The following is a 27,390-nucleotide window of genomic DNA, read 5'->3' as shown; positions in this document are numbered from 1 at the left end:
TGGTGTGATGTGCACACGCTGTGAGTATCCATCTGGCGGACGGCACCGGGGCCGAGACCAAAACCACTCAGGCCCTGGTACTTTTCCCTGAGAACAGCTTAAACATTGACTTATAATCCTTCAAGCACCAATATTTACACAGCAATCTGTCTGTATACATGAGAAAATGGGATAATGCATCCAGAAGATTTGGGGTCTACTGTAGTCTCCGCCCCTGGTCAGAAAACCTAAATTCCAGAAGTGCCCTCAGTCCAGGAGAGGTCACAACCCCACATGTGCAGGGCAGAACCAGTAACAGCCGGTATAGGGTCCTCCGGGCTCCAAGCCCCCCAGGCAGTTCCCCACAGGGAGACGCCCACCAGGCACAGGGGCACATGGCGGGAATGTCTGAGTCAGAGAATGATCAGCTTCTATAAAGCAAATGTGCCCAGGGGCCTTGGCTCTGAACTCAGCCTTGTCTTTCTTACAACATCCTGTTCTCTTTGTTCTCTTTGTGGCTTTCAGGGACAAAACAAAACCCGTTCAGGTTGGCCTGGGGACCCTTTAGGCAACTTAAGGACACTTATCTTAACTTTGGGTTCCATCTCTGTCTTTGAGTTTCCTGTTGGTTTTCTCCTAAGGTGCTTGAATCCTTGCAGGGATTGGGGAGCGCAGGGGACAGGAGAGAGGCAGAGAAGAAGCGGTTAGAAGGCACGGAGAGAGGCAGGCAGACAAGGAGACTCCATGGTTGCCCCCAAAAAGACGAGGCTCTACACACGCTGGGCTTAGGGCCCTTCCGCTACCTACTTGGGCCTAGTGGTCCCGGCCGAACCGGAAACAACGAGAGCTTCTCTTCGTGCCTCCTGCCAGGAGCTTCCTTGAACAAAGCCGGGTAGAGGGCTCTTCGTACCCAAGCCCGCCCCACACTGGGTCTGCAGCGGGGACACTGGCCCTGGGCGGAGGCCCTCGGCACACTCACCGATCCCACCCGAGGTGCCGATGCGGATGACAGTGACGTCGGAGCAGCGGGCGTGGTACAGAAGCTTGATGAGCTCGTGCAGCATGACTGAGGTAGAAGGGATGCCGATGCCGTGCTAGAACCGGGAGGGACGCCGCGTTACGTGGGGGGGGGGGGGCAGGAGGCGGGGCGAGGGGGCGGCCGGTGCGCTCTCTGTGCATCGGGCGCGGGCAGGGAGACGACATGACCTTCCAAGTATAAACCTAAAACCTACTGGGGCGCCTGGGGGGGCTCAGTGTGGTGAGCATCCGACTCTTGACTTCGGCTCAGGTCATGATCTCATGGTTCATGAGTTCCAGCCCTACATTGGGCTCTGTGCTGCCAGCACTGACCCTGCTTGGGATCCCCCTCTCTCTCTGCCCCTCCCCTGTACTCTCTCTCTCAAAATAAATAAGCTAATTAATAAAAACTATTGACACTTTGGGAAATGCAAACGTTTGCATGAAGGGGTCGCACAGCTGGTCCCCACATCTGCGAAGCAGGTAGCAGCCCAGGAAATGGAGGCTTGGTGGGGAAGCAACAGCCTGCTACTTAGGCGCCAGGTAACGAGCGTCCCCACAGGCCGGAGACGCTGCACAGATGCCCACGCCACGCACAACTGTCACAGTTTTACCTGTCCTGCTTCTCTCCCTGCGCTCTCTGCTTCTGCCACAAAAAGTAACTGGCCCGTGCCTCCGCTACTGGGTGCCCGCCACCTCCTAGTCTATTTCAGAGGACCTCCTGGGGCACATCTCCCACGAAGCCCCTCCCCAGTGCCCACACACGCGCAGGCGCTGCTCCCAAAGCTGGGGTGAGCTCTCGCACCTATGTTGGCCACGTGTGACCTTGCATAACTCCTGCCTCCACGAACTATCTGGAACTGAACACTGTCTCCACACACTGGAGTGCTCTGGATGGTTCACGCTCCTAGAGACGTCTCACCCTGCCCCCAGCCTGACAGTGTAAACAGGTGTCGAGGGGACCAGGCCTGTGTGTGTGCAGAGAGCAGGAGGTGGGGGTGACAGGGGGCTTGCGGAGCCCCAGGCCCGAGCCCACCGTCAGGGCAGGTACTCACGCTGACAGACAGCACGGGGCCCACTTTGAACATGACGTAGCGGTCGGTCCCCACACAGATGTTGGGATATTCTGCACCTGGGTGGTCAAGGCCCAGCTCCTTGGCCATGTATTTGGTGAACGCTTCCATCCGGGTGGGGCTTCCCCCGACACACACGAACTGCAGCCAGAGAACAGAGCCCCGTCAGCACAGGCACAGAGCACCATAAAGGGTGCTACCTAGATGCAGACATCAGCATCACCTAGACGTTGCTGGGAAAAAAGGCCTCACAGCTCCTGTGTCCGGGGAGCCCAGTTACGTGTGCTATTGTGAGTGATGCAGAGGCTTGTGAGTGATGCACACTCGCTCAGTGTGAGAAGTACCGGGTCACAGTTCTGCACGACACAGGGAAACCAGACCCTTGTTATCTCTGGGGAGGTAATTCGAGGTTCCATGCCTGCCCGGCCTCTGTCCATCACGTGCACAGCTCGGCCGATGTCCTGGAGGGAGCCTCACCGTGCGACCGGGGCCCCCCAGCCCATCTGTACGATGGGCTTCTAACCAACGTCTCCCACCCAGACGTCCAAGAGCCAAACGGCCAAAGTATAGAAAGAGCCAAGGGCCCAGTGGGAGTCGGGAACTGGTAGAAATCAGGTGCGTGGGTGGCGCTCAGAGAAGTAAAACTTAAAATCTGCAAAGTATTATATATACAGTCTTATTTTTCATTTTGTTTTACACAAGAAGAAAAAGTAAATGAGCTGGTTTTAAGGAGTTTGATGATGAAAGAGTTATTAGTTTCTAAACATGACAAAAGAAATCCCCACCGCCTAGAAAGGTTAAATTCAAACGCATGGAAAGTAAATACATTAAGAACACAATGCACAGCAAAGAAAACCGACAACAGAAGGACAAAGCAACCCACTGATATCTGCAAATGCCACATCCCATAGGAGTTAGTCTCCAAAACATATAAGGAATTTATACAACTCAACAGCAAAGAAACCAAATAACCCCATTTTAGGGGTGCCTGGGTAGTGCAGTTGGTTAAGCACCTGGCTCTTGATCTCGGTCATGATCCCATAGTTTGTGAGTTCAAGCCCTGCACCAGGCTCTGTGCTGTGTAGACACAGCCTGCTTGGGATTCTCTCTCTCCCTCTCTCTTTCTGCCCCTCCCCAACTTGTGTTTTCTCTCTCTCTCAAAATAAATAAACTTTAAAGCAACAACAACAAAAGAAAAACAACAAAATAATCCCATTTCAAAAAATGACCTTAATAGACATTTTTCCAAAGAAGACTTCCACATGGCCAACAGACACATGAAAAGAGGCTCCACATCACTCATCATCAGGGAGATGCGAATCAAAACCACAATGAGATACCACCTCCCACCTGTCAGAGTAGCTAAAATCAACAACACAAGAAACAACAAGTGTTGGTGAAGATGTGGAGAAAGGGGAGCCCTCGCGCACTGTTGATGAGAATGCAAACTGGTACAGCCACTCTGGAAAACAGTATGGAGGGTCCTGAAAAAGTTAAAAATAGGGGGCACCTGGGTGACTCAGTGGGTGAAGGTTCCGGCTCTTGGTTTCAGCTCTGGCCATGATCTCACAGTTCATGAAATCGAGCCCCACTTTGGGCTCTGCGCTGACAGCATGGAGCCTGCTTGGGATTCTGTCTCTCCCTCTACCCATCCCCTGCTCAAACTCGCTTACTCTGTCTCTCTCTCTCTCTCAAAATAAATAAATAAATAAACTTTAAGAAACATAAAAAATAAAAGTAGAAAAATCATATGATCCAATAATTCTACTATGGAGTATTTACCCAAAGAAAACAAAAACACTAATTCAAGAAGTTATATACATCCTTATGTTTATGGCAGATTTATTTATAATAGCTATACATCGAAGCAACACATGGATAGATGAATGGATAAAGAAGATACAAATAAATAAATGTGTGTGTGTGTGTGCGCATGCGTGTGTGTGTGTGTCCACATACATACAATGGGATATTACTCAGCCATAAAAAAGAATGAGATTTGCCATTTGCAACAACATGGATGGAGCTAGAGAGTATAACACTAAGTGAAATAAGTCTGTCCGAAAAAGATATATACCATATGATTTCACTCACATGTGGAATTTAGGAAACAAAGCTAACTGATTAAGAAAAAAGAGATCAACAAAAAAAAACAGACTTTAAGTACAGAGAACAAACTGGTGGTTGCCAGAGGGGAGAGTGTAGGGGGGATGGGGGAAGAGGTAAGGAGGATTGAGAGGCACAGACTTTCGGTTACAAAATAAATGAGTCATGGAGATGAAAAGTATGGCATAGGGAATATACTCAACAGGATGGTAATAACATTGATGACAGATGATGATCACATTATCATGGTGAGCACTGAGCGATGTACAGAATTGTCGAGTCATGATATTGTGCACCTGAAACTAATTTAACACCATATGTTAATTATACCCCAATTAAGAAAATACTATTAGTTCTAAGTAACCAGAGAAAATCCCTCTCATAAAAAAAAGAATACATGGGGAGTCGTCTCACAGCTGGAAAGGAATACGGTGGCTGCTAAGACAGACCCGCGGAGAAGCAAGGAAATTTTGAGTCATTCATTGTTTTGATTTTGAATCTAAACATTAGTCCATCTTTACCCACAGGGATCAGACATTTCAAAAGTCCTGTGCCAGGATAAACCAACACTGAGGAACTCAGGACTCTGTGGGGGAAATGGGCTAGAAGTTGCATTCAGCCAAGTAAGCCATTAAAAGAACAAACATGCACTTTAAATTACAAGGAGACACGTGTAATTACTCACTTATTCTCCCTTGTTCCTCTACAGAATGTTTTGTGACTCCTTTTCTCCGAGTGGAACATTAGGAAATTTATTTTATATGGTTTCCATTACACACTGAATTTATAAGAGATTATTTAGGCACCAATATGGCAGAACTTACAAGTTTTCCTTCATAAAACTCATTAGTTTACATATTTTAAAAGCAACGGTTAGCAAAAATCTGAAGATATAACTTGATGAACTTGTCCTCTGTGCCCATGTCTACCAGTATCACCTATGACGAGACTGATGTTAAGACAAATCCCCAGAATCAACAGCCCTGCCTTTTACCTTCACATCTCCAAACATAGCAGGGAGATCGTGCGTGCTGGTGCTGAGATGGAAGTGGTACAGGACATCTTCTTGCATTGTTGCTACATTTGGGTTGGTGGGTTGTACAAAGTGGCCACTGTCACAAAATAGAAAGGCGAAAGGTTTATAGAGCACCAGCACCCAGTGGCCAAAGTGAGAACAGAAGCATCCTGTGTCAGTTGAGATGGGACACCCTAGCACCACAAATGTTCCCACCTGCCTGTGTCCGTTCTGCCCCCTTCTCCTTCCCCACATCTCCTCCCCACACCCCGGGCCCCTGTTTGGAGGAGAATCACAAAGAACTCAGAAGAGCCAAGAAAATACAAAGATCAAAGTGCTAAATCACCCTATATAAAGTATAGCCAGTTGCTACCCAACCCAAGTTCATTCGACACCTGAACTTGGCTTTATTTTCAAAATAATACATTCACATAGGAAATATGGATGGGAATAAAAGAAAAAAGAAAAAAAAAGCTTCTTGTTCTCCCTTCCAGAGGTAACCTTTCCAATCTGTACACCTTGGGTTTAATTTTTCTTGTCTTATTGCATTATCCAGTACCACTCCTGTACAATGTCCAACGGGAGGGATGAGAGAAGACATCTTTCCATTTTGGTTTTCTTTCCAGTGTGGCCACATGAAAGTGTGTGTGTGGCTCACATTATTCTTTCTTTCTTTCTTTTTTTTTGACATTTTATTCATTTTTTGAGAGTGAGAGAGAGAGAAAGAGAGTGTGTGAGTGGGGGAGGGGCAGAGAGAGGGAGACACAGAATCCAAAGCCGGCTCCAGGCTCTGAGCTCTGAGCTGTCAGCGCAGAGCCTGATGTGGGGCTTGAACTCACAAACTGTGAGATAATGACCTGAGGTGAAGCCGGCCGCTCAACCGACTGAGCCACCCAGGAGCCTCTCACATTATTATTTCTATCAGACAGCACACTGCCAGCCTAGAATAGGGGTCAGCAAACCTTTTTTCATAAAAGGCCAGATAGTAAATATTTTGGGTTTCACAGGCCACGTGGGCTCTGTCACAACTCAATCCTGATGTTGTCACGTGAAAGGGACCAGAGGCAAATGCAAGTGCATGTGGTTGTGTTCCAATAAAACTTTATTTACACAACCAGATGTGTAGGTCTAGACCACATCTCCAACTTGACAAGCTTAAACACGCCTCCTTTGACATCTGTGTCTGCCTGACTCCCAGAGGCCACGGTGCTCCCCACCAAAGCCTGGCCTGTTGGGCACCAGGGGTGCACAGACAGACATGGATCCCTGAGTGAGGGCATTCAGAAGCTTCTCATTCTTCCTTCCACGCCTGACCTTCTGCCCAGAACCCACTGATCTGTTTCCTCCTCAATTTAACTCTGTAAGAAAAAAAAAAAAAAAAAAAAAAAAAAAAAAAAAAAAAAAAAACAGAAAGAGATGTAAGAGAAGAGGCTCTCAGCTGCCTGTGACTTGGAAATTCCACCACATGACTGCACGGGCTGGCTTGAGTCTCTCACACCCTGTAAACCAAGCCCATCAGAAAAAGTATGCTGCAGAACTCCTCCGGGGAGATGCTTTATGGGACTCAGGCCCCCAGCTCAGCAGCTGTTTCCTTGGGGGTGTGAGAGTTCAGGACATGTGCCCAATGTTTCAAAATCTAACTGAAAACACACATTTCCCTACCAAAGAGATGCGCTGGATAGCCATAATGCCAATAATGCGAAGCAGGCTCCAGGCTCCGAGCTGTCAGCACAGAGCCCGACACGGGGCTCAAACCCACAGACTGCCAGATCGTGACCTAAGCCGAAGTTGGCCCGTCACTGTCTGAGCCACCAGGCACCCAACAAGCAAACATTTCTAAGAATTTTAACTCGATAAGCAAGTGATGGATGTCTTGCAACGTGAGTCGTACGTGACACCGAATGACACATGATGACAACTGAGCCAATGGTCCTTCTCTCTCTCTCTCTGCAGGATTGTGGGCGATCGTCTCCCAGGCTCGGATGCTCGGTCTCAGGCTGTGGTGTTTGGCAGAAATCAGTGATTTTTCAGCACGTTGGAAGGTGCCCACAACTGGCACTGGTGTCTTTTCTGTCACTTCAAAGCACCTGTGGACAGTCCTTTGCTTTTCCGTACAAGAGTGAGCTTAGGAACGCTTTGCTTCATTCTAGCTCAGGCTGCCTGCGGACAGAGACCCTTTCCTCCGCTGCCTTATTACCAGTTACAGTAAATACAGTCTATGACGAGAGTTTATTGATACTGCACTGTAGTCAACATCCGTGCGAGCATATACAAGGGCCCCATGCAGAAAAAGATCCCAGGGGACCAATAGACAGCAGTGATTCCATTAGTGATCGTGAAAGTCGTCCTACACAGTAACCGTCCTCTCTCGTCTCCCTCACACAAGCCACAAAGGCTTTCAAACATAAGTGCAGGTTAATTTATTTTTCTATTCTGTATTTTCCTTATTATTGTGTATTATGTTACAGTATTGTAATCATTTTTACATGGATATTTTTGGATTTTGGAATGAACCATCTGGCAAAGCAATGTTTGACTGTATTGATTTTGGCTTAGGGTGCAACAACACGGGTGATCTCCTGGGAGAGCAAGCTATCCATATGACTAAGTCATGAGTTCCTGTCTGCACCAATCACTCCGCCGGACCTGAAAAGCCACTGTAAGGCACTTTGTGCCCTAAGATGCCCAAAATCGAGTAAGGAAAACGGATGGGAGCAAACACAGCTACAGTATGGTAGTAACTGCGGTAAGACAGAGAAGGGCACAGCATCCAGGCCACGACAGTGTCTGTGGCCTGCGGGGCAGATCCAGCCGGAGTCTGATTGGGGTTTTGTAGGCACACGGCCTCGCTCATCCATTTACACTGTACCCACGGCTGCTATGAAAATTCTGACACCTTCACACAGTCATGGCGTCCTAAGGTCTTCTCACGACAACCGTCACTGATGACAGGATGGTTGCTACACGCCTTCGGGATGTTATGGTCACGGAGGACCAAGTAGAAGGGCTGAGCGGCAAGCGTCAGAACTGACAAAACAGGATGTGATTAAGACAAGTTTGCCACATTATTTCAAAATGGGAAACTTTTTTTTTTCCCCTCCCTGATTCCAGGAAGAGAAGGAGAAGGAAACAGAGCATTACTATGAAGAACACCAATGCTTTTATATATTTTTCAATTCTTTATGCTTTAATTTATTTTTGAGAGAAAGAAAGAGACAGAGCGTGAGCAGGGAAGGGGCAGAGAGGGAGGGGACACAGAATCCGAAGCAGGCTCCAGGCTCCAAGCTGTCAGCACAGAGCCCGATGCGGGGCTCGAACCCACGAACTGTGAGATCATGACCTGAGCCGAAGTTGGATGCTCAACCGGGGCTCAACCTGAGCCACCCGGGGACCCCCTGCAATGCTTTTAAAATAGATAAATTGGACAAGGACCATAATGAACCAGACCATGTCAGAACTTACTTTTTAAAAGATGTTAAAACAAATCAAAGACATTACTTGGAAAGCTCGTTCTCTCCTCTACATACAATTTCCAGTCACTTTATCTGGCTTTGTCACTTGACTCATTTAACAACTATTCGTGAAACACCTGCTCCGGAAAGGAAATGCAAAATGGATGCAAACTGGCTGATTCTACAAGCTGTCCAGGTGCCTCGGGACAGGTGCTCAGGGACTAGAAGAGGCGAGGAAGGGAGTCTGGGGCAGGGGATAGGAAGAGCTCAGAGCAGCCAGCCGGATCTGACCCCAGCCACGCATCAGGCCCCGTTCTGGACACAGATACAAACGTTAGTACCTGGGAGGCACTCAGCTTTGCGGTAGAAATGATGTAACTAATAGTTCACACATGGGGAGCCTGGGTGGCTCAGTCGGTTAAGCATCCGACTCTTGATTTCAGCTCAGGTCATGATCTCACGGTTTATGGGATCTGGTCCCACATCAGGCTGTCTGCTGTCAACATGGAGCCCGCTTGGGATTCTGTGTGTCTCCCTCTCTCTCTGCTCCTCCCCTGCTCACGCTCTCTCTCTCAACAATAAACATAAATTTTGAAAATCGAATAGCTCACACATAAAAACCTACTTCACACTCACGACTGCTGTGGAAGCTGGGTTCTATCAGTACCCCTCACCGTATGGGCTCACTTTAACGTGAATGTTTTTCATAAGAGGCACTCATGAGCTGGCCTCGAGCTCCTAACACCACATCCGCCTCGCGGTGGTGGGCAAGGACACACCAGTGAGGGAGCGCAAGCGGAGGGCAGGCCAGGGGCCACTCCGGCTGGGTCCTGTCCATGACCTTGAGCCCAGCTCCAGGGCTCCCCCAGGTAACCCCAGCAGAGGTGGGGGACACCAAGGGGAGCGAGGAAACCAAAATACTGTTGGATTCAAGCCCAGGCAGGAATCAGGATGAAGGCAAGAAACTCTCCCTTGGCCAGCAGTGCACAAATAGACATAGAAGACGGGCTGTAAGGATCACCAGCTGGAATCACGGAAAACCATAAAGAAAGTATTTACGATTCTGAACCCCGACAGGGCCGGGAGACAAGCAGGGGCCGTGTTTTGGAAGGGGCCCCACCAGAGCCGTTCTGAGCCCAGAGCTGCCCACGTAGCTAACACCGCGTGTCCCTGGCACCAGACGCCAGAGCTCTTGTCATCTCGTCCCCGGTCTCTGTCACCAGAATCAAACGTGTTACCGTACGGCGGCTCTCGGAAAAACATGTGTCACACAGTAATCGCCATAAACCTAAGGATCTAACCAGCCTGCGGTTGGCAGGAGCCTTACTTGTGATTGTCACGTTTCTTTGTTTGGAGTCCCGAGGAAGCCATTCTCTCAGCTGGGGCAGGAGCCTAGGAGAAAATAACATAGAATGTTATTTAAAAGTTTTGGAGGGGGCGCCTGGGTGGCTCAGTGGATTAAACATCCGACTTCAGCTCAGGTCATGATCTTGTGGTTTGTGGGTTTGAGCCCCCCATTGGGCTCTGTGCTGACAGCTTGGAGCCTGGAGCCTGCTTCAGATTCTGTGTCTCCCCATCTCTCTCTGTCCCTCCCCCACTCATGCTCTGTCTCTGTCTCTCAATAATAAATAAACATTAAAAAAATAAGAATAAAAGGTTTTTTTTAATGTCTATTTAATTTTGAGAGACAGAGTGCAAGCGGGGGGTGGGGGGAAGGGGCGGGCAGAGAGAGAGACAGAGACAGAATCCGAAGCAGGCTCCAGGTTCTGAGCTGTCAGCACAGAGCCCGACATGGGGCTCGAACTCACGAGCTGTGAGATCATGACCTGAGCCGAAGTCAGATGCTCAACTGACTGAGCCACCCAGGTGCCCCCAGAATATTATTTAAAAATAGACTCAGGCATGTAAGAGACTCTTAAGAGCTTATTTGGCAAAAATCTATTGGAACAAGGCAGCGTCAGACTAGAAGCTGTCAGGAAGGCCCCAGGAGAGAATTAAAGGGAGCAGGTACAGAAGGGGAGCCAGGACATGGTTGGTAGGCAGATCGAGTATAGCTTGTCCTCAGGGATTTGACTTGACACCCTCGAGGTGTTGACAGGCTCAACACCAAGGTGTTGACTTGGGACCTGGGCATCAGATCTGACACCTCCGTCCAAGGCCTCCTTGTGTAATTAACAACAGCGAGTCCCCCCGCCGACCCCACTCACCCCCACTGGAGGAACCCAGGGCACTCTGGCTCACTGGCCTGTGGAAGCCCAGTGCTGAAACTCTGTGCACACTCACATCAGGCCCCATGTGCGCTATGTGACCTGCAGGGTTGCTAATTTCCAAGGAGCTAGCAGAAATACACCAGAAGCCAAGGTGGGCGGGCGTCACCCCTAGTTTCCCAGCCTGGCCCCACAGACCACTCCCGGCTGCCCACCCCTGTGGGATCTCAGGTGTCAGGGACAGCCCAGGAAGAGGGGTGCGGGTCGGGGGAGAGGTCTGAACTGTGGGATTTCCAGCACCTGCCAAGGAAGGAGAGAAGATCCGAAGCAGGCACGAGTCAACCCTGTCTTTACTACCATCCTAAAGCCGGAGGAAGAAGAAACCACAGATGCGGCCGCGTTAAGTTCCTGGGGCTCGGCCTCTTGTTCCCCTCCCCCATCTCTCTGTCCACAGACGCGAGGCCCCGGGGCTACTTTCCTCTGCTCTCTCTACACCTGCCCTGTCTCCAGCCCCTCCTTCTTATCTGTTTTACCTTCCTTTTCTCCTGATGCTCCCTTGCATTCTGCATCCTGAACCTATTAAAACCAGCTCCTTCAAAGTTAAGCCTTCTGAGGATATAAATGGACTCCCGGTTTCCTATGGTCCCCAGACTGAGGCTGAACTGGGGGCCAGAGTTAACGAGCTCTCCAACGTGGCCGGGGACCCCCATAGGTTTGCTGAAGAACTGCACATAGTTATTCAAACTTTCCAACCTGGCTTCTCGGATTTGTATCAGCAGATCCACACGCTGATTGCTGGGGCCAGCCCAAACACTGGATGAAGCCAGTCTGGTGGAAACATCCCGAGCAGGAGTTAGACCAACACACCCCCGAATTTTGGCAAGATGCTAGAACACTCACTCACTGGAGCAATTATAATGGCTTGTCCTAAGCCTGGTGACGGGAACAAGGTTGAGGCATGTACACAAAAGCCTGATGAATCTGCTCATGGTTATGACGATGGACTCCAAACTGACTTTAAAGACATTCTAGGGGCGCCTGGTGGCGCAGTCGGTTAAGCGTCCGACTTTAGCCAGGTCACGATCTCGCGGTCTGTGAGTTCGAGCCCCGCGTCAGGCTCTGGGCTGATGGCTCGGAGCCTGGAGCCTGTTTCCGATTCTGTGTCTCCCTCTCTCTCTGCCCCTCCCCTGTTCATGCTCTGTCTCTCTCTGTCCCAAAAATAAATAAAAAAAAACGTTGAAAAAAAAAAAATTAAAAAAAAAAAAAAAAAAAAAAAAGACATTCTGGTCTTCCCTTTAGCTATTGAGTCCACCCAGGCAGGATTTAATTCTCTGCTTATCAACAGTTATATCTCTGTTTATCTTTTTTTAATTTTTTTTTTAAATTTTTTTTTTTTAACGTTTATTTATTTTTGAGACAGAGAGAGACAGAGCATGAACGGGGGAGGGGCAGAAAGAGAGGGAGACACAGAATGGGAAGCAGGCTCCAGGCTCTGAGCCATCAGCCCAGAGCCCGACGCGGGGCTCGAACTCACAGACCGTGAGATTGTGACCTGAGCTGAAGTCGGACGCTTAACCGACTGAGCCACCCAGGCGCCCCAGTTATATCTCTGTTTATCAAAGATCCAGGATCTTTCCCTTCCAGTTAAAAGGGCCAGGCCAGAATGGGAAACTATGTCCCCTCCAAATTTAGTTATCCTGGCAAACCAGCTTGGTTGCACCCTAGCCAAGTCTCATTTCTGCTGTTATTACAAGCAACCAGGATATTGGAAAAAAAGACTGTTAACAAATTTAGGCGTTGTAGGTGCTTCTAGACCGCTAGCCAAACTTTTCAACGTCCTGTCGGCCCGTCGCTGGTAATCAGCTCGGAGAATCCACTCTCCAGACTGGGAATGAAACTCCGTCCTTACTGACACAGGACCTACACCCTCAGTGCCCAGCCCCACTGCCACCCACCCAGAGCACCTGAACAGTTAGTTCAGTTAGTGAGGAGGGGTCTCTTACAACTCAACAGTTTCCCATCTCTGAACCTACTCTCTTTGAGACATACTGACTCTGCCTTCTGCCCCTACTCATTTATTGGGTTGAGACTTCTTAGAAAAGCATCATGCCAGAATTTCTTTTTCCCCAAAGGGGAAGATAATTCTAGAACTTGACAGTAGTCATCAACATAGCCAACCAGGGGATTTAAATGACCCTTTGACATCTTTGATTTGCTCTGTCTCTGACAGGACCACAGCTGAGTCTGGGGACACTGGTAATTTGTCACGAATGGATCAGCTACCATCCTCTTTAGGGGCAAAATCCTTAACTGATATTGGCACAGTCCACAGAGGACCTGTCAATACGGCTCAAATAGATCCTCAAAACCTGTCCTTAGAATAAGTCAATAGCCTATAAATGAAGAAGCCCTTCAGGGTGTCAAGCCCATAATAGAGAATTACAGGTCTCAGGGCCTCATTATCGCCGGTACTAGTCCCTGTAACACCCCTACTTTATCTGTGAGAAATCCCGATGGCCAAGGATGGAGGTTTGTTTGGGACCTCGAGGCAATCGATAAGACTGTTATCCCTCAAAACCCTTTTATTCCTAACCCCCATACACTCCCAACATCCGTGCCCACTGAAAGCAACGTTTTCACGTTTTCATAGGTAACTGACCTATGTGGTGCATTTTTAGTGTTCCAGTTGCTAAGGACAATCAGTATCTTTTTTTTCTTTAAGTTTATTTATTTTGAGAGAGAGACAGACAGAGACAGAGAGAATCCCAAGCAGGCTCCACATTCTCAGTGCAGAGCCCGACATGGGACTTGACCCCATGAACCATGAGATCATGGACCTGGGCTGAAATCAAGAGTCAGACACTCAACCGACACAGCCCCCCAGGTGCCCCTCCCTTTTTCCTCTCTGCATGTGAGAGGGAGGGGGATGCCCTGAGAGCCGCTCACCCAAAAACACGGAGACCACCATCACCCCATGGGGTGTTGTACCCAACAATTAGACCCTGTGACTCAGGGATATCCCCCTGGCCTCACAGCCATTCCTGCCACTGCCCTCTCAGTTAAGGCCACTGAAGAAATAGTCACAGGGGTTCCTCTAACCATCCCAGTGCCCCATGCAGGAGCCCTCCTAAGTTCTCCTGACGCTCAAGACTTTTCAGCCTGTCACCTCACCTCCCGTGACATCATCCTGGTCACTGTTCCTCTTACAATGACTCTTTCTGGTTCCAGGATCCTGAACCCTCTCACCCCTCTCCTCTCCATCAAGGATAAAATCGCTCACAGTGGCCTCACATTGACAGATCACCTGTTGACTCCCGTGACAATTCACAGGAAACTGCTCTAGTCAATGCAGCCTTTCATGGTTTACTGATGGTCCTTATTCGAAGCATCAAATGTCACACTGGATGTGCTATACAACTCCCCTGAAGTCACTGAGACAGGACCTTCACCTCAGGCTCCTCTGTTTGGCCCAACAGGCTGACTTATGTGCCCTAAATTGAGCTTCTGTTTTAGCCAAGGGCAGAACCACAAACATTTATGCGGACACTCAGTGTGCCTTTGGGGAAGCTCATGATTTCGGAAGGGAAACAACAGTTTTCTTACCTCCCATGAGGATAAGATTCAGAATGGCTCCAATGGGCGCCGGGGTGGCTCAGTTGGTTGAGTGACTGACTTCAGCTCAGGCCATGATCTCGCGGTTCACGAGTTCGAGCACCGCCAAGTCAGGCTCCGTGCTGAACAGCTCAGAGCCTGGAGCCTGCTTTGGATTCTGTGTCTCCCTCCTCTACCCCTCCTCTCCCCGCACTCTCTCTCTCTAAAATAAATAAAAAATATTTTTTTTAAATGGCTCCTATGTCCAACATTTACTAGGTGCCATACTTTTTGCTGGTGGCTCTAGTTATTACTAAGGGTTCCGGGCATTTAGCCTCATCCCCCTGGAGGCCAAAGGAAACCACTTTGCTTATATTTCCACCAAAAATGCTGTGCTAAAGGAGACCAACAGCAGGACCCCAGTCATGGTCCAAAGATACGTTTTTCCAAATGACGGCCTGGAAAAATTGACCAGAGATGCCCAACAATTGGCCCCATAAAAGGAGAATCAATATTGGAAATCTGACAGTTGTTGGTCTGATAAAAAGAGAGAACTCAGGTGTGGACCAAAGAACAATGTGGCCGTACCAGAAAGTTTTAAATTCCCAGTACTCACAACTGTACGCACATTAAACCATTGGTCTACCGTGAAAGGATAGTGTTCATGAACCAATATGGCGGGAACTCTGCTTGTCCCACTGGCCAAAATATAATCCTGGGAAACACCCATACTGCCCAATGGACCGTTTGAGTTTGGCAAATGGGTTCTGTGCAAATCCCTCCATCTCATGGATATAAATATGTTTTAGTCATGGATCATATGCTTTCTCTCTTATTGGAATGAAGCCTTGCCTTGTAGACAGACCCACACCTCTTCTGTGACTAAAATCCTATTAGAAAAGATTATCCCCTACCTGGGAATCCCCTCTTGAACCACGCAGTGACCAGGGAACCATGTTACTGGCCACATGCTTCAGCAAGTCTGTGCTTCTTGGCTAGTTTTACACTTTATATCCAATTAAGCCCAACTGTTGCGGGTAACTGGTGGTTTTAAGGGAAACAGATATATACATACAGTTGAGCTCAGAACAACGTGGGGGGGGGGGGAGGGGTGTGCACTGGAAAATCCGCCTGGTGCTTCTGCCTTTTGACTCCTCAAAGACTTAACTGCTACTAATAGCCTACTATTGACTAGAAGCCTTCCTGAAAACATAAATGGTTGATGAACACACATTTTGTATGTTTTATGTAGTATATACTATACTCTTAAAGTTGGAGAAAAGAAAGTGTCATTTAAAACATCATAAAGAAGAGAAAGCACAATTACAGTACCGTCTGTATTTATCCAAAAAAATCCACACGTACGTGGATCTGCACAGTTCAAACCCCTGCTATTCAAGGGTCGGCTGTATGTGGTCTCCATCCAGTTTCCCAGAGTAGTGAACGCGCTAAGGGGTCTATTGTTATGTTAATAAGGTGGCTTGGAAAGCGCCAGAAGGTGGAGGCTGGTTGCCAGGGAAACCAATCACACGATTAGAGATTGGCTCAGTCAGCCCCACCTCCCACCTCAAGGGTCTGGAGGTTTAATCAATCACCAATGGCCAATGATTTCATCAGTCGTGTCCATGCATTGAAACCCCCATAAAATCCCAACAGGCCAGGGTCTGTGAGCACGTGGAGATGGGGGGACAGCGGGCCCTGGGGCGGCAGGGAGCTCGGCACCCCCTCCCCAACCGCACCCTGGGCAGCTCTCCCTTCCCTCTCTTCCTGACTTAATCCTTTTACAACAGACCAGTGATCTAGTGAGAGATCGGTCCCCTGAGTCCTGTGAGCGGCTCCGGCCAGTTCGCCAAACCCAGGGAGGGGTTGTGGGAGCCTTTGGTCTGTAGCTGGTGGGTCAGAACCCAGGTGACACGTGGACTGGCATCTGGAGGGAGGAGGGGCCGTGCTGGGGGACCGGGCCTTCAGCCTGGAGGGTCTGACTGCCATCTCTGGGTAGGTGGTGTCAGAAGTGAGTTGAATTCTCTGACGCCCTGCTGGTATCAGAGAATTAGTGGCAGGAAACCCACGCACGCGTCAGAATTGTAATCGCTGATCAGCATTTTAGCTCCTAATTCCAGGCATGCACAGTATTCATCAAACAGATTTATACAGACGGCTGGGCTTCCGCAGAAGTCTGGTTTCCAGGAAATGCAACCATCAGCAGGACCATGCAGAGACTGGCCCCAGATGGCCCCGCTCCCCTCCCCTTAGGGCCCTCACTCCACTGAGAGAAGTGGAGCCTGGGGTCTTACATCTGTGTCCCCAGGGCCGGTGTCAGTCGGTCAGGCAGTGTTCCCTGCCAGAGCAGTACGTGGTCCCAGCAACACGCCTCCCCGCACCCCCCAACAACCTGCACTTTCCAAGATGCTAATTTTTCCTCTGCGGGTGGGAAGCTGGGCAGCATGCAGAGAATCGAAAGAGGAAGAGTTAGAAGTGCTTTCCCGGGAGGCGGCAGACAGAATCCAGAAATGGAAACCAAGCCGCAGAGAAAGCATCCTGTCCGGTCTTGCAGAGAAAGCGCCACTCCCACACCCGCTTGCTTTTCTCGCTTCGGAAACAGAGAGATCATCTCCCTGCCCAGTCCCCGCCCCAGACCTCACGCCCTCCTGAGTCCGCCCCGGGGCCTCTTCCCCTTGCACCCTTAGTGCCGGCAGGCCCCCCTTGTAGGCCACGAGCCTCCCCAAGACTGACCCCTCTCCGTGCTCCCACACGGCACACAGCAAAAGATTTAAGCAACTTGGTGCCAAGAAAACCGCAGACTTCAGTGACCCTCTGGCTGGAAAACCCCCTGCTAACTGAGGCTGCTGGCAGGCAGCATGGCTGTGTGTGCAGGGTTGTGGGGGGGGGGGGGAGGGGAGGGTCCTGGTGTTCTGACCAGAGACGACGTGTTTCACTCTCCAAAGCATACATTATACAGTGCCCCTGATGAGAGAGCGTGGGGCAGGCTGGGGGCCAAACACAAGTTAACAGCACCCCGCCCCGCCCGCCCCCGCCCCCCCCCCCCAGGTGGGATATGTGATATTCCTTGGACTCTCCTGGCCGCCCAAGAACAGGAGAGAGGAAAGAAAGCAGATGGTTGACTGATGGAGATCACGGTCATGCAGGACAAGGGTCTCCTTCGGTGTATGGAGAACTTAGTAAACTGCAAGAAAGAGGCAATCTCATCCAGAGGCTGATCTCCAGAAGCCTAGAGACTCCGTTTCCCGGAGCCCAAAAACACCCTCAAGAGGGAAAGGTGTTTAAGTGCCTGCCATGGTGATGTGGGAAACAGAGGCAAACAAAACATCAAATCCCCTTACTGCCTACGGCTCACTGACCAGTCCTTGAAACCGGCACAGTGACCTCCCTCGAGGGGCTCAGCTGCCTCCATGATGACACTTTGTGGGGGACAGAAGGGAATCTCAGCTTCACATCACCCCACCTCGAGGACCCTGTAAGTCTCCTTCCTTTATCTCAACTGCCCCAAGACACACGCTGGCATCATGCTCCAGGCTTAGGGCCCCCGATATACACCCGAGGGGTCTCAGGACTGAGGTTTTACTAAACAGTAATAAATGGCGTTTCCCTGGCCACAGCGACCCCCTGAAGGTCCTGGAAACCTTGCTTCCAAAATTCCTAAGAGACTTATTCTATCCCTGCCCCCTCCCAACCTGAGGGTATGTGATGAGTTACCCGTCACGACCCCAGGGCAGCTCCTGCTGCCAACAGGTTACAGGATTTTTTTTTTTTTTTTTACCTCAACACCTAGTGTAAGGGTTAAATTGTAGTGTAGGGCTAACCTATAGCTTGAGAGATAACAGCTTTGTTTTGACACTGAAGGTTAAGAGATAACAGCCTTGCTTTACTCTTGTAAATTACGAGCTTCCTACTCTTGTAAATTATGAGCTTCCGTACTCTCCTAAATTAGGCTTCACCAATTAAGGAAACAAAAGTTCAAAGAAAAGAGCATCAGAGGCAGGGTCAAGGAGATCCACTGGTTGCGACTTAATGGCAGAAAGTCTAAAATAATCACCCCATCCGGGAACTGTTTCCACCTCATCTGGGAGCTATTTCTTTGTTCTGTTCCCAGGTGATGACAAAATGAGGTGGTCGGCTATAAAAACCATGTACTACGGCTGTTCAAGGCCGCACTCTGATCAAAAGTGTTGGTCCTGATCGGTCGGCCTTGCCTCTCATTGCAATAAACTTTGTTGTGACTGTCACTGGTGTCCATAGCATTCTGTTTTAGGAGTCGTGTGGATGCAACACCAGGATTTGTGGTCTCCCCACTTGGAAGAAGGAAGAAGTGGACACAGAGTGAGCAGGTACAAGGTTATTAGAACATCAGATCCGGAAGGAAGAATACTGGGGAAGCTCTCTTTACAGAGAGGGGGCGCTCAGAGGGAATGCCCGTGACTAGATGCAAGGCTCCTTGTTTTAGGAGGTTCTGGTCAGCATCCCCTTCCCTTCCCCCTGGATCCTCCTCAGGTCCCACCCTTACTGGCTGGACAACTCCAGGTGCTGGGTGGTCCCTTCCCGATGGGCTCGACTCCATTGCGCGAGGGGTCAGACTGGTCTTACTGTTGCCTGTATACACAAGTTTTAGGGTTTAGTTAGGTATTTTCCGTTGTCAGATTCCTGAGAGGAACCTGAGGGGGAGTAGGTGATGTCTGTTACATTCTTAAGTGGAACTCTACGCCCCAAGGGGGTTGCTGTGGTCAACCGCTCCCAGCTCCCAGCATTGTTCCAAAATGCATGCTTTTGCCACCCAGGGACCTCAGGTCCTTTCTCTATTATCCTATCTTTCCCTATTATACAGGGGTCCTGTCTGTGTGCTTTAATAAAGTCACCTTTTTTAAAAAAATTTTTTTTTAACATTTATTTATTTTTGAGACCGAGAGAGACAGAGCATGAACGGGGGAGGGTCAGAGAGAGAGGGAGACACAGAATCCGAAATAGGCTCCAGGCTCTGAGCTGTCAGCACAGAGCCCGACACAGGGCTCGAACTCACGGACCGTGAGATCCTGACCTGAGCCGAAGTCGGACGCTTAACCGACTGAGCCCCCCAGGCGCCCCTAAAATCACCTTTTTGCACCAAAGACATCTTCAATAATTCTTTCTTGGCTCCAAATCCCCACCATCACCCCAAAACCCCGTCACCCCCTGATAAGGGAGCATTAAGTCAAGCTAACACACACCCTCCCCCACCAGGTGGGATGTGTGTGACATTCCTCAGGCACCCTGGCTGCAGAAGGACACAGGAAAGGAAAGAAAACAAACAGTTAACTGATAGAGACCACAGTCCTACAGGACGTGGGTCTCCAAGAGTTTACAAATATCTTAGGAAATTGCAAGAAAAAGGCAATGTTACCCATAGCCTCATCTCCAGAAACCTACAAACTCATTCCTGGAGCCCCAGCATCACCCTCCCCTCTGTAGTGATGTGGGGAACACAGGCAGAAGGAAATGGCAGGTAACATGAAATGTCCTCCTAACCTGCAGCCCACTGACAGATACTCGAGGCAAGTACAGAGCAGCACGTTTCTCCAGAAACCCCTGCCCATGTCACGTTGCCTTCCTAGAGGGAAAACAGCCATAGCCAGACAGTAGCAGGGCCTCCAGGATCCCATGGGTCCTCTTTAGCACATCAAAGTCCTTCTGGAGGCCTCCCTTTGCCTTTCCCTCCCCCAACTGCACAGTATAGAACCAGTCTCTCCTCCCAAGCCCAGCACAGCTCTCTCCGCCCTCAGGTCCTGTCCCCGTGCTTTAATAAAACCACCTTTTTGCACCAAAGACGTCTTCAAGAATTCTTTCTAGGCCGCCAGCTCTGAATCCCCAGCACTCCAAAACCGCATCACCCCCACCTGCCCACAGAAAGGTCAAAGCCAGGAGGAGATAAAGGAGGTGTCTCACTTCCCAAGATCTTTCTCCCTAGACCAGGCAGAGCAGAGGGTGGAAACCAGGAGCCAATCCACCCCTGGGGGCAGCTCCCCACTCACCTGGATTCTTCCAGCCGCAGCAGGTGAACGGACAGGTGAACAGGCAGTGTGGGGAGCAGGTGTAAAAGAAAACCCTGGCGAAGAGTAAGAAAGAGGGAATCACTATTCAAGGACCCAGCACTACGTTTGCATTTTGAAGGAAGTTTTCAAGTTGGAAAAAAACACACAAAGCTACATTATGTTTTCCGACCTTCAAAGGAATCAGGAAACAGGGCTAGTCCGTGAGTGTCGTTGAGGCCAGGCTCAGCCCAGCGGGGGTTCAGGGTATTCTAGAAAAGGAGGCACCCCTGCGCCAGGGCCCCTACCACCAGCATCCACCACGTGCATTCAACTGCAGCTCACGACATAAAACCCAGACAGAAGGGCTCCCCAGGACCCTGTCTCGGGCACAAGAGGGAGCACCAGGGGAAGTGTCAGATGCACTGATTTTCAAGCACCGCCCACCCACCCCCACCCCCGGTGCAGTTTCACAAGGAGAGGTCACTCGTCAACTCAGCGAAGATTTCCGATGACCGCTTTTTACATCATTTTGCTGATTTAAAATCGTCTTGCACCCTGGACATTTTCCCTCCCACCGAGAATAGGTATGGCACATTCCCAGCAACACACACTGATGGTATACAATGGGACCTGTCCAGTCTGGGCAACTCAGAATGAACACGACACTTCCTGTTTCCCGCGGGGCTGAGAAAAGTCAGCTTGCAAAACCCAGTGACTGATGTAGCCCACTGTTGGCTGCACTGTACCCCCCCCTCGCCATGAAAGGGCTCCGCCCCCCTCCTCAGTGGCCACTGCAGAGCAGGGTGAATTTAGGTGCTCGCCTGGTGCTTTCAGGTCACTTCACGTGTTTAGTCACAGAGTTAAGAAAGGCACGAACTATCTGTGAGGTACCAGAAAGGGCTAAGCATGGCAGGCAGGGGTCACTTGACTTGGGGCAAGGTCAGAGGCCAAGTGCTCAGGTGGTGAGTCCGTAAAAAACTTGAGCAGCACCTGGAGGTGGCCGGGGACTCCTGAAAGGTTTGGAGGGGGCAATGACGGAGATGTGTCTTTGTGAAAGGGTCCAGAGGAAGCCACTATCACATAACAATTATTCCCACCTGAAGACATAGGAGTTTCTGAAATCCCTTGTCTGCCTAAAAGTGGAGCCTCCTAGAAGAACTCAATTGTCATGAATTAGGTCCTAGGGAGCAATGCCAACTCTTCTTTGAAAACCAAAACCAAAAACAAAAACACAAAAAGACACTCTCACTATCTTATCTCCCATCTATCCACTTATCCACTTATCTTTCCAAAGTCCTTTGTTTCCCTAAGTGCCCCTTCTGCACCTCCCCAGAAGTCCTCTGTTCTCCCAGAAGTGTCCTTCTGCCCCCTCTATGCCCTATGAAGATGGTAAATAAACCCCCCAATTTTTTTAAGTAGGCTTCATGCCCAGCACGATGAGGGGCTCAAACTCACAACCCTGAGATCAAGACCTGAACTGAGGTCAGGAGTCAGACGCTTCAATGACTGAGCCACCAGGCACCCCCAAATTCTAACCACCTCTTGGAGCCACATTTTTCTGTTAACTCCCATGTGCATACATAACTAAAAATCCATCTTTTCTCCCACTAGTCTGTCTTGTCATTTTGATTTGCAGTCCCCCAAAACACTACCTAAGAGGATAGAAGTTTTTCCTCCCCAACACATGATTCCAGCAGAGTTGGATGGAGGGACACAGAACATGAGCAGAGACATGTTAAGAACAGAAAGGCAGGGTACGTTCTGGATCCAGAAGATGAAATCGTAAGGGCTGACTGGAAGGATGAGGCTTCAAGGGGTGCCTGTGTCGAGCTAAGATGACAGGGAAGGACCCAGTGTCACTTACTAGGCATGGGGCTAAGGCTGGCTGTTTCCCATGACACCCTTTGGTTCTACACAAGGTGGCTGTGGGCATCACCCCATGTGGGAAATAAAGCTTGAGTTGTTTTCACAAGCAGGTTTGAAAAGTGACAGATGAGGCTAGCTGGGGGGAAACAGGGCAGGTGGGAATTCGGGGCCCAAGTCACATCCCCGGAACCAACAACTGAGGGAAGTCCCAGACACGAGAGGGACATCAGGGTAGGGAGGGAATGACCATGGCCACGTCCTATCCCTGTGGAAGGAAGCACTGATTAAAAATAGTCTTTCAAAAGTCTAATCTTCCCTGGGCGCCTGGGTAGCTCAGGCGGTTAAGCATCCGGCTCAGGTCATGATTTCATAGTTCGTGGGTTTGAGCCCTGCATTGGGCTCTGCGCTGACAGTGCGGAGGCTGCTTGGGATTCTCTCTCTCTCTCTCTCTGCCCCTCTCCTACTCATGCTCTCTGTCTCAAAATAAATAAGCATTAAAAAAAAAGTGTAATCTTCCAACATTATCGGCACTGGATGATGGTTGTGACACTTCATGTCCCTTCGTCCTGAGGAATGGAGCTTCTGTGGAGAGCAGACAGCAGACGTCCATTCCAAAGCCCAGCCAACAACTCAGCAGGTGAGGTCAGGCCAGAGGCTACTTGAGGCACTGTACCTTCTGGCATCGTACCAGGATACTCAAACTTCACACCAAGGCCAGGATACATCCTGCTTCCTGAAGAGAAGACTCCCCTTACCTCCCCAGGACCCCACGGTCTTCTCTACGCCAGGGGAGCTTTTCCCTGGATTCCTGGCCCCGAGGTTCAGCCTCCCAGAGAAACTGGAACCTGGTTCAGGCTCTCAGGATCCTTTGCTGTGAGCACCTGGGGTCTCCCCACCCACCTGTCTCCAGATCCAACCCGTAAAAAGAAAAACCCAGTTTCTTTTAGTAGTTAGTTTTAGTAGTTAGTAGTTAGTAGTTAGTTTAGTAGTTGTGTTTGGTTTTCTTTTCTGTTCTTTTAGTTTTAACCATTTAACCATTTTTTTTTCTGTTCTTTTAGTTTTAACCATTAAACTAAAAATCAGATAGGTGGGTTACTCTGTGTAAATAGCTTGGTGTGTATAAATGTTTATAAAACTCTTTTGAATGAACATAGAGAGCAAATGTGTGTGAGTGTTCGTGTGTGTGTGTGTGTGTGTGTGTGTGTGTATGGGAGAGAGAGAGGGAGGAAAATGAACAGTGTTTATCTTCAGGGAGTAGGAAAAGCTGAAAGTTTCATTTTGTTTTATATTTGTGAGGTTTTTCATATTATTATTTTTATTTAAGTCATCTCTACACCCAACCTGGGGCTCGAACTCACTCACAAACTCCAAGGTCAAGAGCTGCTCCGTCGGCTGACTGAGCCAGCCAGGTGCCCCTATTTGTGGTTTTTTTTTTTTAAACACTGAGTTTGTATTAATCTTATGATCAGTAAAGATAACAAAAGAAGTCCACTTGGACAAAAGCCCATGGGAAAAACTCATTTTTTTTTTTTTTTAACTAAAATGTTACTGGGGTGCCCACCATCGTAGAAAGTCCTGGGACTGCGAATGTGATTTGTTGGATCATGAGGCTTATGCAGAGAGAGAACTAGTAGGTCAATCTGGCCTCCAAAGAAGGGAGAAAAAGGGCAGAAGGATGGAACATTAGGGGACTTAGGCCTGGTTCAGTAAGAGGTGACAGGGCAGGATAGCAGCCTTAAAGGGTGGGGCAGGGTGTGAAAATCCTTTTAGGGGTTTAAGATTTAGACTTTCATTCCGGTTCAGGGAAATCACTAATCCTTTAAAGGCCGAGTTTACAGCCAAGGAAAGCAACCAAAGGTGTCTTTAATCCTGAAGACACCAGGAGTGTGGAATGAGCTAGAGGGGCCAGGCCTCACTGGGCAGGGCAGGGCAGAGTAGAAAAGGGCAAAGGGACAGGGAAGTAGCAGAGGGGAAGGGGGGCCAGGAAGGACACCACAGCCTGAAGAGTGCCTCAGGGGCCTTCCAGGATATTTCCTGTTCTCCAAATTTCAGAATTTCTGGGTCACCCCTCATGGAGGGGAGCAGCCTGATGTGGGGTTGACTTCTGGCATGGGTGGCCAGGAGGCTGCCACCTGTGACCTTGGGTCAGCCGGCCAATTGGGTCACCTGGCCAACCCCTGACCAAGAAGAGAGACAGACCTGTGGTCCCCGCTGTGGGCGTTTCTAGGTCCCAGGACAGTTTACCATAGACACGAATTGTGAAAGGACCCGCACGCAGGGACCAATTCTACGTCCTCTAATTTTTTTACCGTAGTTTCTCTTTAGATCTGCAGGACAACTAGAGGTCAGTATTTCATGCTGCAACACTTGTTCAACATAGGTTTCAGGCATGCTTCTGGCCATTGAAACTCTCAAAGTTTAGTAAGAAAGAAAGAAAAAAAAGGGGGGGGGGGGGGGGAACAGTCCCAAAACAGATTCACTTGCCCCAGGACGGCAAACCAAGACTCAGATATCTGTTAAATCAAAACCAAATGGAGAGCAGCCTTAAAAATTCCAAGCAGAGAAAAAATTCTGAGCAGAGAAAAAGGTTAGTCATAGGAAGTTTGAGTTTGCAAGACGACCCCGCCCCCCCGGGCCACTTCCTGCCTAGCCTCTGGAAATGCAGAGCAAGATTCCCACTCTTTCCCAATGTCAGTATGAGGTAACCATGGACCAATTCCCCACCCTTTAAGAACTTTCTAATATTTCAGCCAAGCGCTGCGAAGAAGAGCCACCGCCTTCCCACTCGAACTCTGGCGTTGTGATGACCGTAGACCTGTGAGTCCTATCCTATGCTCTGGTTCCAGTGCTCCCTGCTTGCAAACTGTCTCTTGGCGTGTGCCCAAAAACTTTTACTAATTGCTACTCTGGTGAATCATTGGCTTTATTCTGTTATTTCTGAACTTTTGACAGTTCTAACCTATCAGCCTCTCAGGAATCTGACCTTTAACCAGCCCACCTGCAATTACCTGGTCTCCATAGTGAGAGACTCCGGCCCTACCCCCAAAGCAAGGTGACCTTGGGGGAAGGATCCTTTCCTTTTATAATACCATTTGTCTTGTCCAGTCCCCTCCCTCTTCCCTCACCCTTATGCCCCCTCACCCCCCATTTCTGCCTATAAAAGTCTTCCTCTTGTGCAATTCCTGGGAGCTCCTTTCCGCTTGCTGGATGGGACGCTGCAGCATCGGTAACCAAATAGAGCCAATGAGATCTTCAAACCCACTCAGTGGAATTGTGGTTTTTAACTGTAAAAATCATTCTCCAAAAGGTAACTTTACTTAACCACTAAAGAAAAAGTGTGTGTGGGGGGGGGGGGGGAGGGGGGATTCTGGGTGTTCTCTGGTTTGAGCTGTGGAGAAGCCGGTCCCCGCCCCGCCTGCCTCCACCTAGAGGTCACACCCGCTGCGTCTCGGGTCTTGGGAAGAAGGCGGCGGTTGCGGGGTTAGGAAACACACCCCTCTCCCACCCCACCCCCGCACGCTCTGAGCGCTCTCCCTGTGCACCCTGCTCCCAAGTGCACCCCCATCCCCTCTCCCAGAACATTCTCCCCACGCACCCACTAAGCGCTCTCAGCATCCTCCGGAACGGTACCTCCTCCCCGCACGCCTGCTCATCTGCCCCCCGCGCGCGCTGCTCCCCGGTCCCCCGCCCCGCACCCTCCTCTCCCTGCACCTGCTCCCCACCTCTGCTCATCCGCCCCGCGCGCCCTCACCGTATACTCCGCTCCCCCTGAAACCTGTTCTCCTCGGACCCCGTGCCCTGCTCCCGGCGCGCCCTGCTCATCCGCCCCACGCGCGCGCTGTTCCCCGGTCCCCCGCCCCGCACACTCCTCTCCCTGCACCTGCTTTCCACCTCTGCTCATCCGCCCCGCGCGCCCCGTTAGCAGTGCACCCTCCCCGTACTCCGCTCCCCGAAACCTGTTCTCCCCCCGACCCGGTGCTCTGTTCCCCGCACGCCCTGCCCATCCGCCCCGCGCGGGCGCTGCTCCCCGGGCCACTCCCCGCACCCCCTCACTGTACACTCCTCTCCCCGCCCCTGCTCCCCACCTCTGCTCACCCTCCCCGTGCGCCCTCTCCTCTCCGAGTACTCCCGTTGCGCGCACCCCGCTCCCCGCACATCCTTCCCAGCCCACGGCAGGTGACAGGGAAGCCTGGCTCCGGAAAGCAGATCCCCGAACCCCGGCGGGGACCACTCACCGAAACGGGGACCCGCAGCGTCAGTTTCGGATCTAAGTTTGAGCGCCAAGCCTGGGTCATCGCCCCGCCGCTGCCCCCTCCCCGCCCCGTTCCGGGAAGGCTGCCCCCAACTCCGCCCAAAGTTGTTTCCTCCTATGGCGGGTGAGCTGGTGAGTCACCGGAGACATCCCGGTTACTCATTAAGCCGCTCTGCCGTGAAGATAACCCCTTGTCAATCTTGAAGAGCAAACAGCAGAGGTTATCCAGCAGCAAATGGGCTTGTGCGAGACGGGGCAGACCAATTACCAGTGCGGCAAGCAAACTATGCCCACCGAGCAAACCCGAACTCAGAGCCCGCTCCCAGAGGACGCGGGGTGGGAGGGGCTGCTTTGAAGGAAAGTTCACTGGAGGGAAATGAGAGGCAGGTGGCCTCTCCTCGGCTGCAGGCGATGGAGGTGGAGGTGGGCTTTCATTGGCTGCAGGTGATGGTGGGGGTGGGCTCTCATTGGCTGCAGGTGATGGTGGAGGTGGGCTCTCATTGGCTGGCGGCTGTTGCCAGGTAGAGAGGAAATCTTCCTTCTTCCTTCCGCGTGGACTCTGCAGGATGAGGCCAGTGGTCCTGACCTCCGTGGAGGAGCCCAGGTCTGTAGGGGTTGCCCCACCCCCAGCTCCAAAGCCACCGGGGAGAAATAACACGCGGAACCAGCCCTGGGTGGGGTGGTGTCAGGAAACGGGGGCGGGGGGGTGCCCAGGCCATGTCCGCTGTGGTCCGTTAATCTCTCCAGTCCCTGATCTGGATTTTCTTCTGAGACTCTGGGTTGTGGGAGCTCGCTAGTAACTGGGCAAAGCC

The 27,390-nt window shown here is 50.5% G+C and overlaps 1 protein-coding gene across 2 annotated transcripts in view; it reads right to left on the bottom strand.

The window, feature by feature from the left end:
- UPP1 (uridine phosphorylase 1) overlaps positions 1 to 26,645 on the bottom strand; it is a 29,328-nt gene extending 2,683 nt beyond the window's left edge. Inside the window, exons 1-6 of one of the 2 annotated variants that reach the window (XM_042913689.1) lie at positions 26,562 to 26,639; positions 20,461 to 20,534; positions 9,970 to 10,034; positions 5,170 to 5,287; positions 2,052 to 2,210; positions 959 to 1,073 (exon numbers count right to left, since the gene is read on the bottom strand). In XM_042913689.1, the coding sequence (XP_042769623.1) occupies positions 959 to 1,073; positions 2,052 to 2,210; positions 5,170 to 5,287; positions 9,970 to 10,013 (436 nt within the window). In that variant the 5' untranslated portion in view covers positions 10,014 to 10,034; positions 20,461 to 20,534; positions 26,562 to 26,639. Of the gene's footprint in view, positions 1 to 958; positions 1,074 to 2,051; positions 2,211 to 5,169; positions 5,288 to 9,969; positions 10,035 to 20,460; positions 20,535 to 26,561 lie in introns of both variants that reach the window. The other variant, XM_042913698.1, reaches the window with a different exon arrangement.
- Between the last annotated feature and the right edge of the window lie 745 nt (positions 26,646 to 27,390).

Source organism: Panthera leo, chromosome A2 (assembly GCF_018350215.1).
Source record: "Panthera leo isolate Ple1 chromosome A2, P.leo_Ple1_pat1.1, whole genome shotgun sequence".
NCBI lineage: Eukaryota > Metazoa > Chordata > Mammalia > Carnivora > Felidae > Panthera > Panthera leo.
Note: the sequence above shows the minus strand (reverse complement) of the source record. Positions and strands in the feature narration are given on the sequence as shown.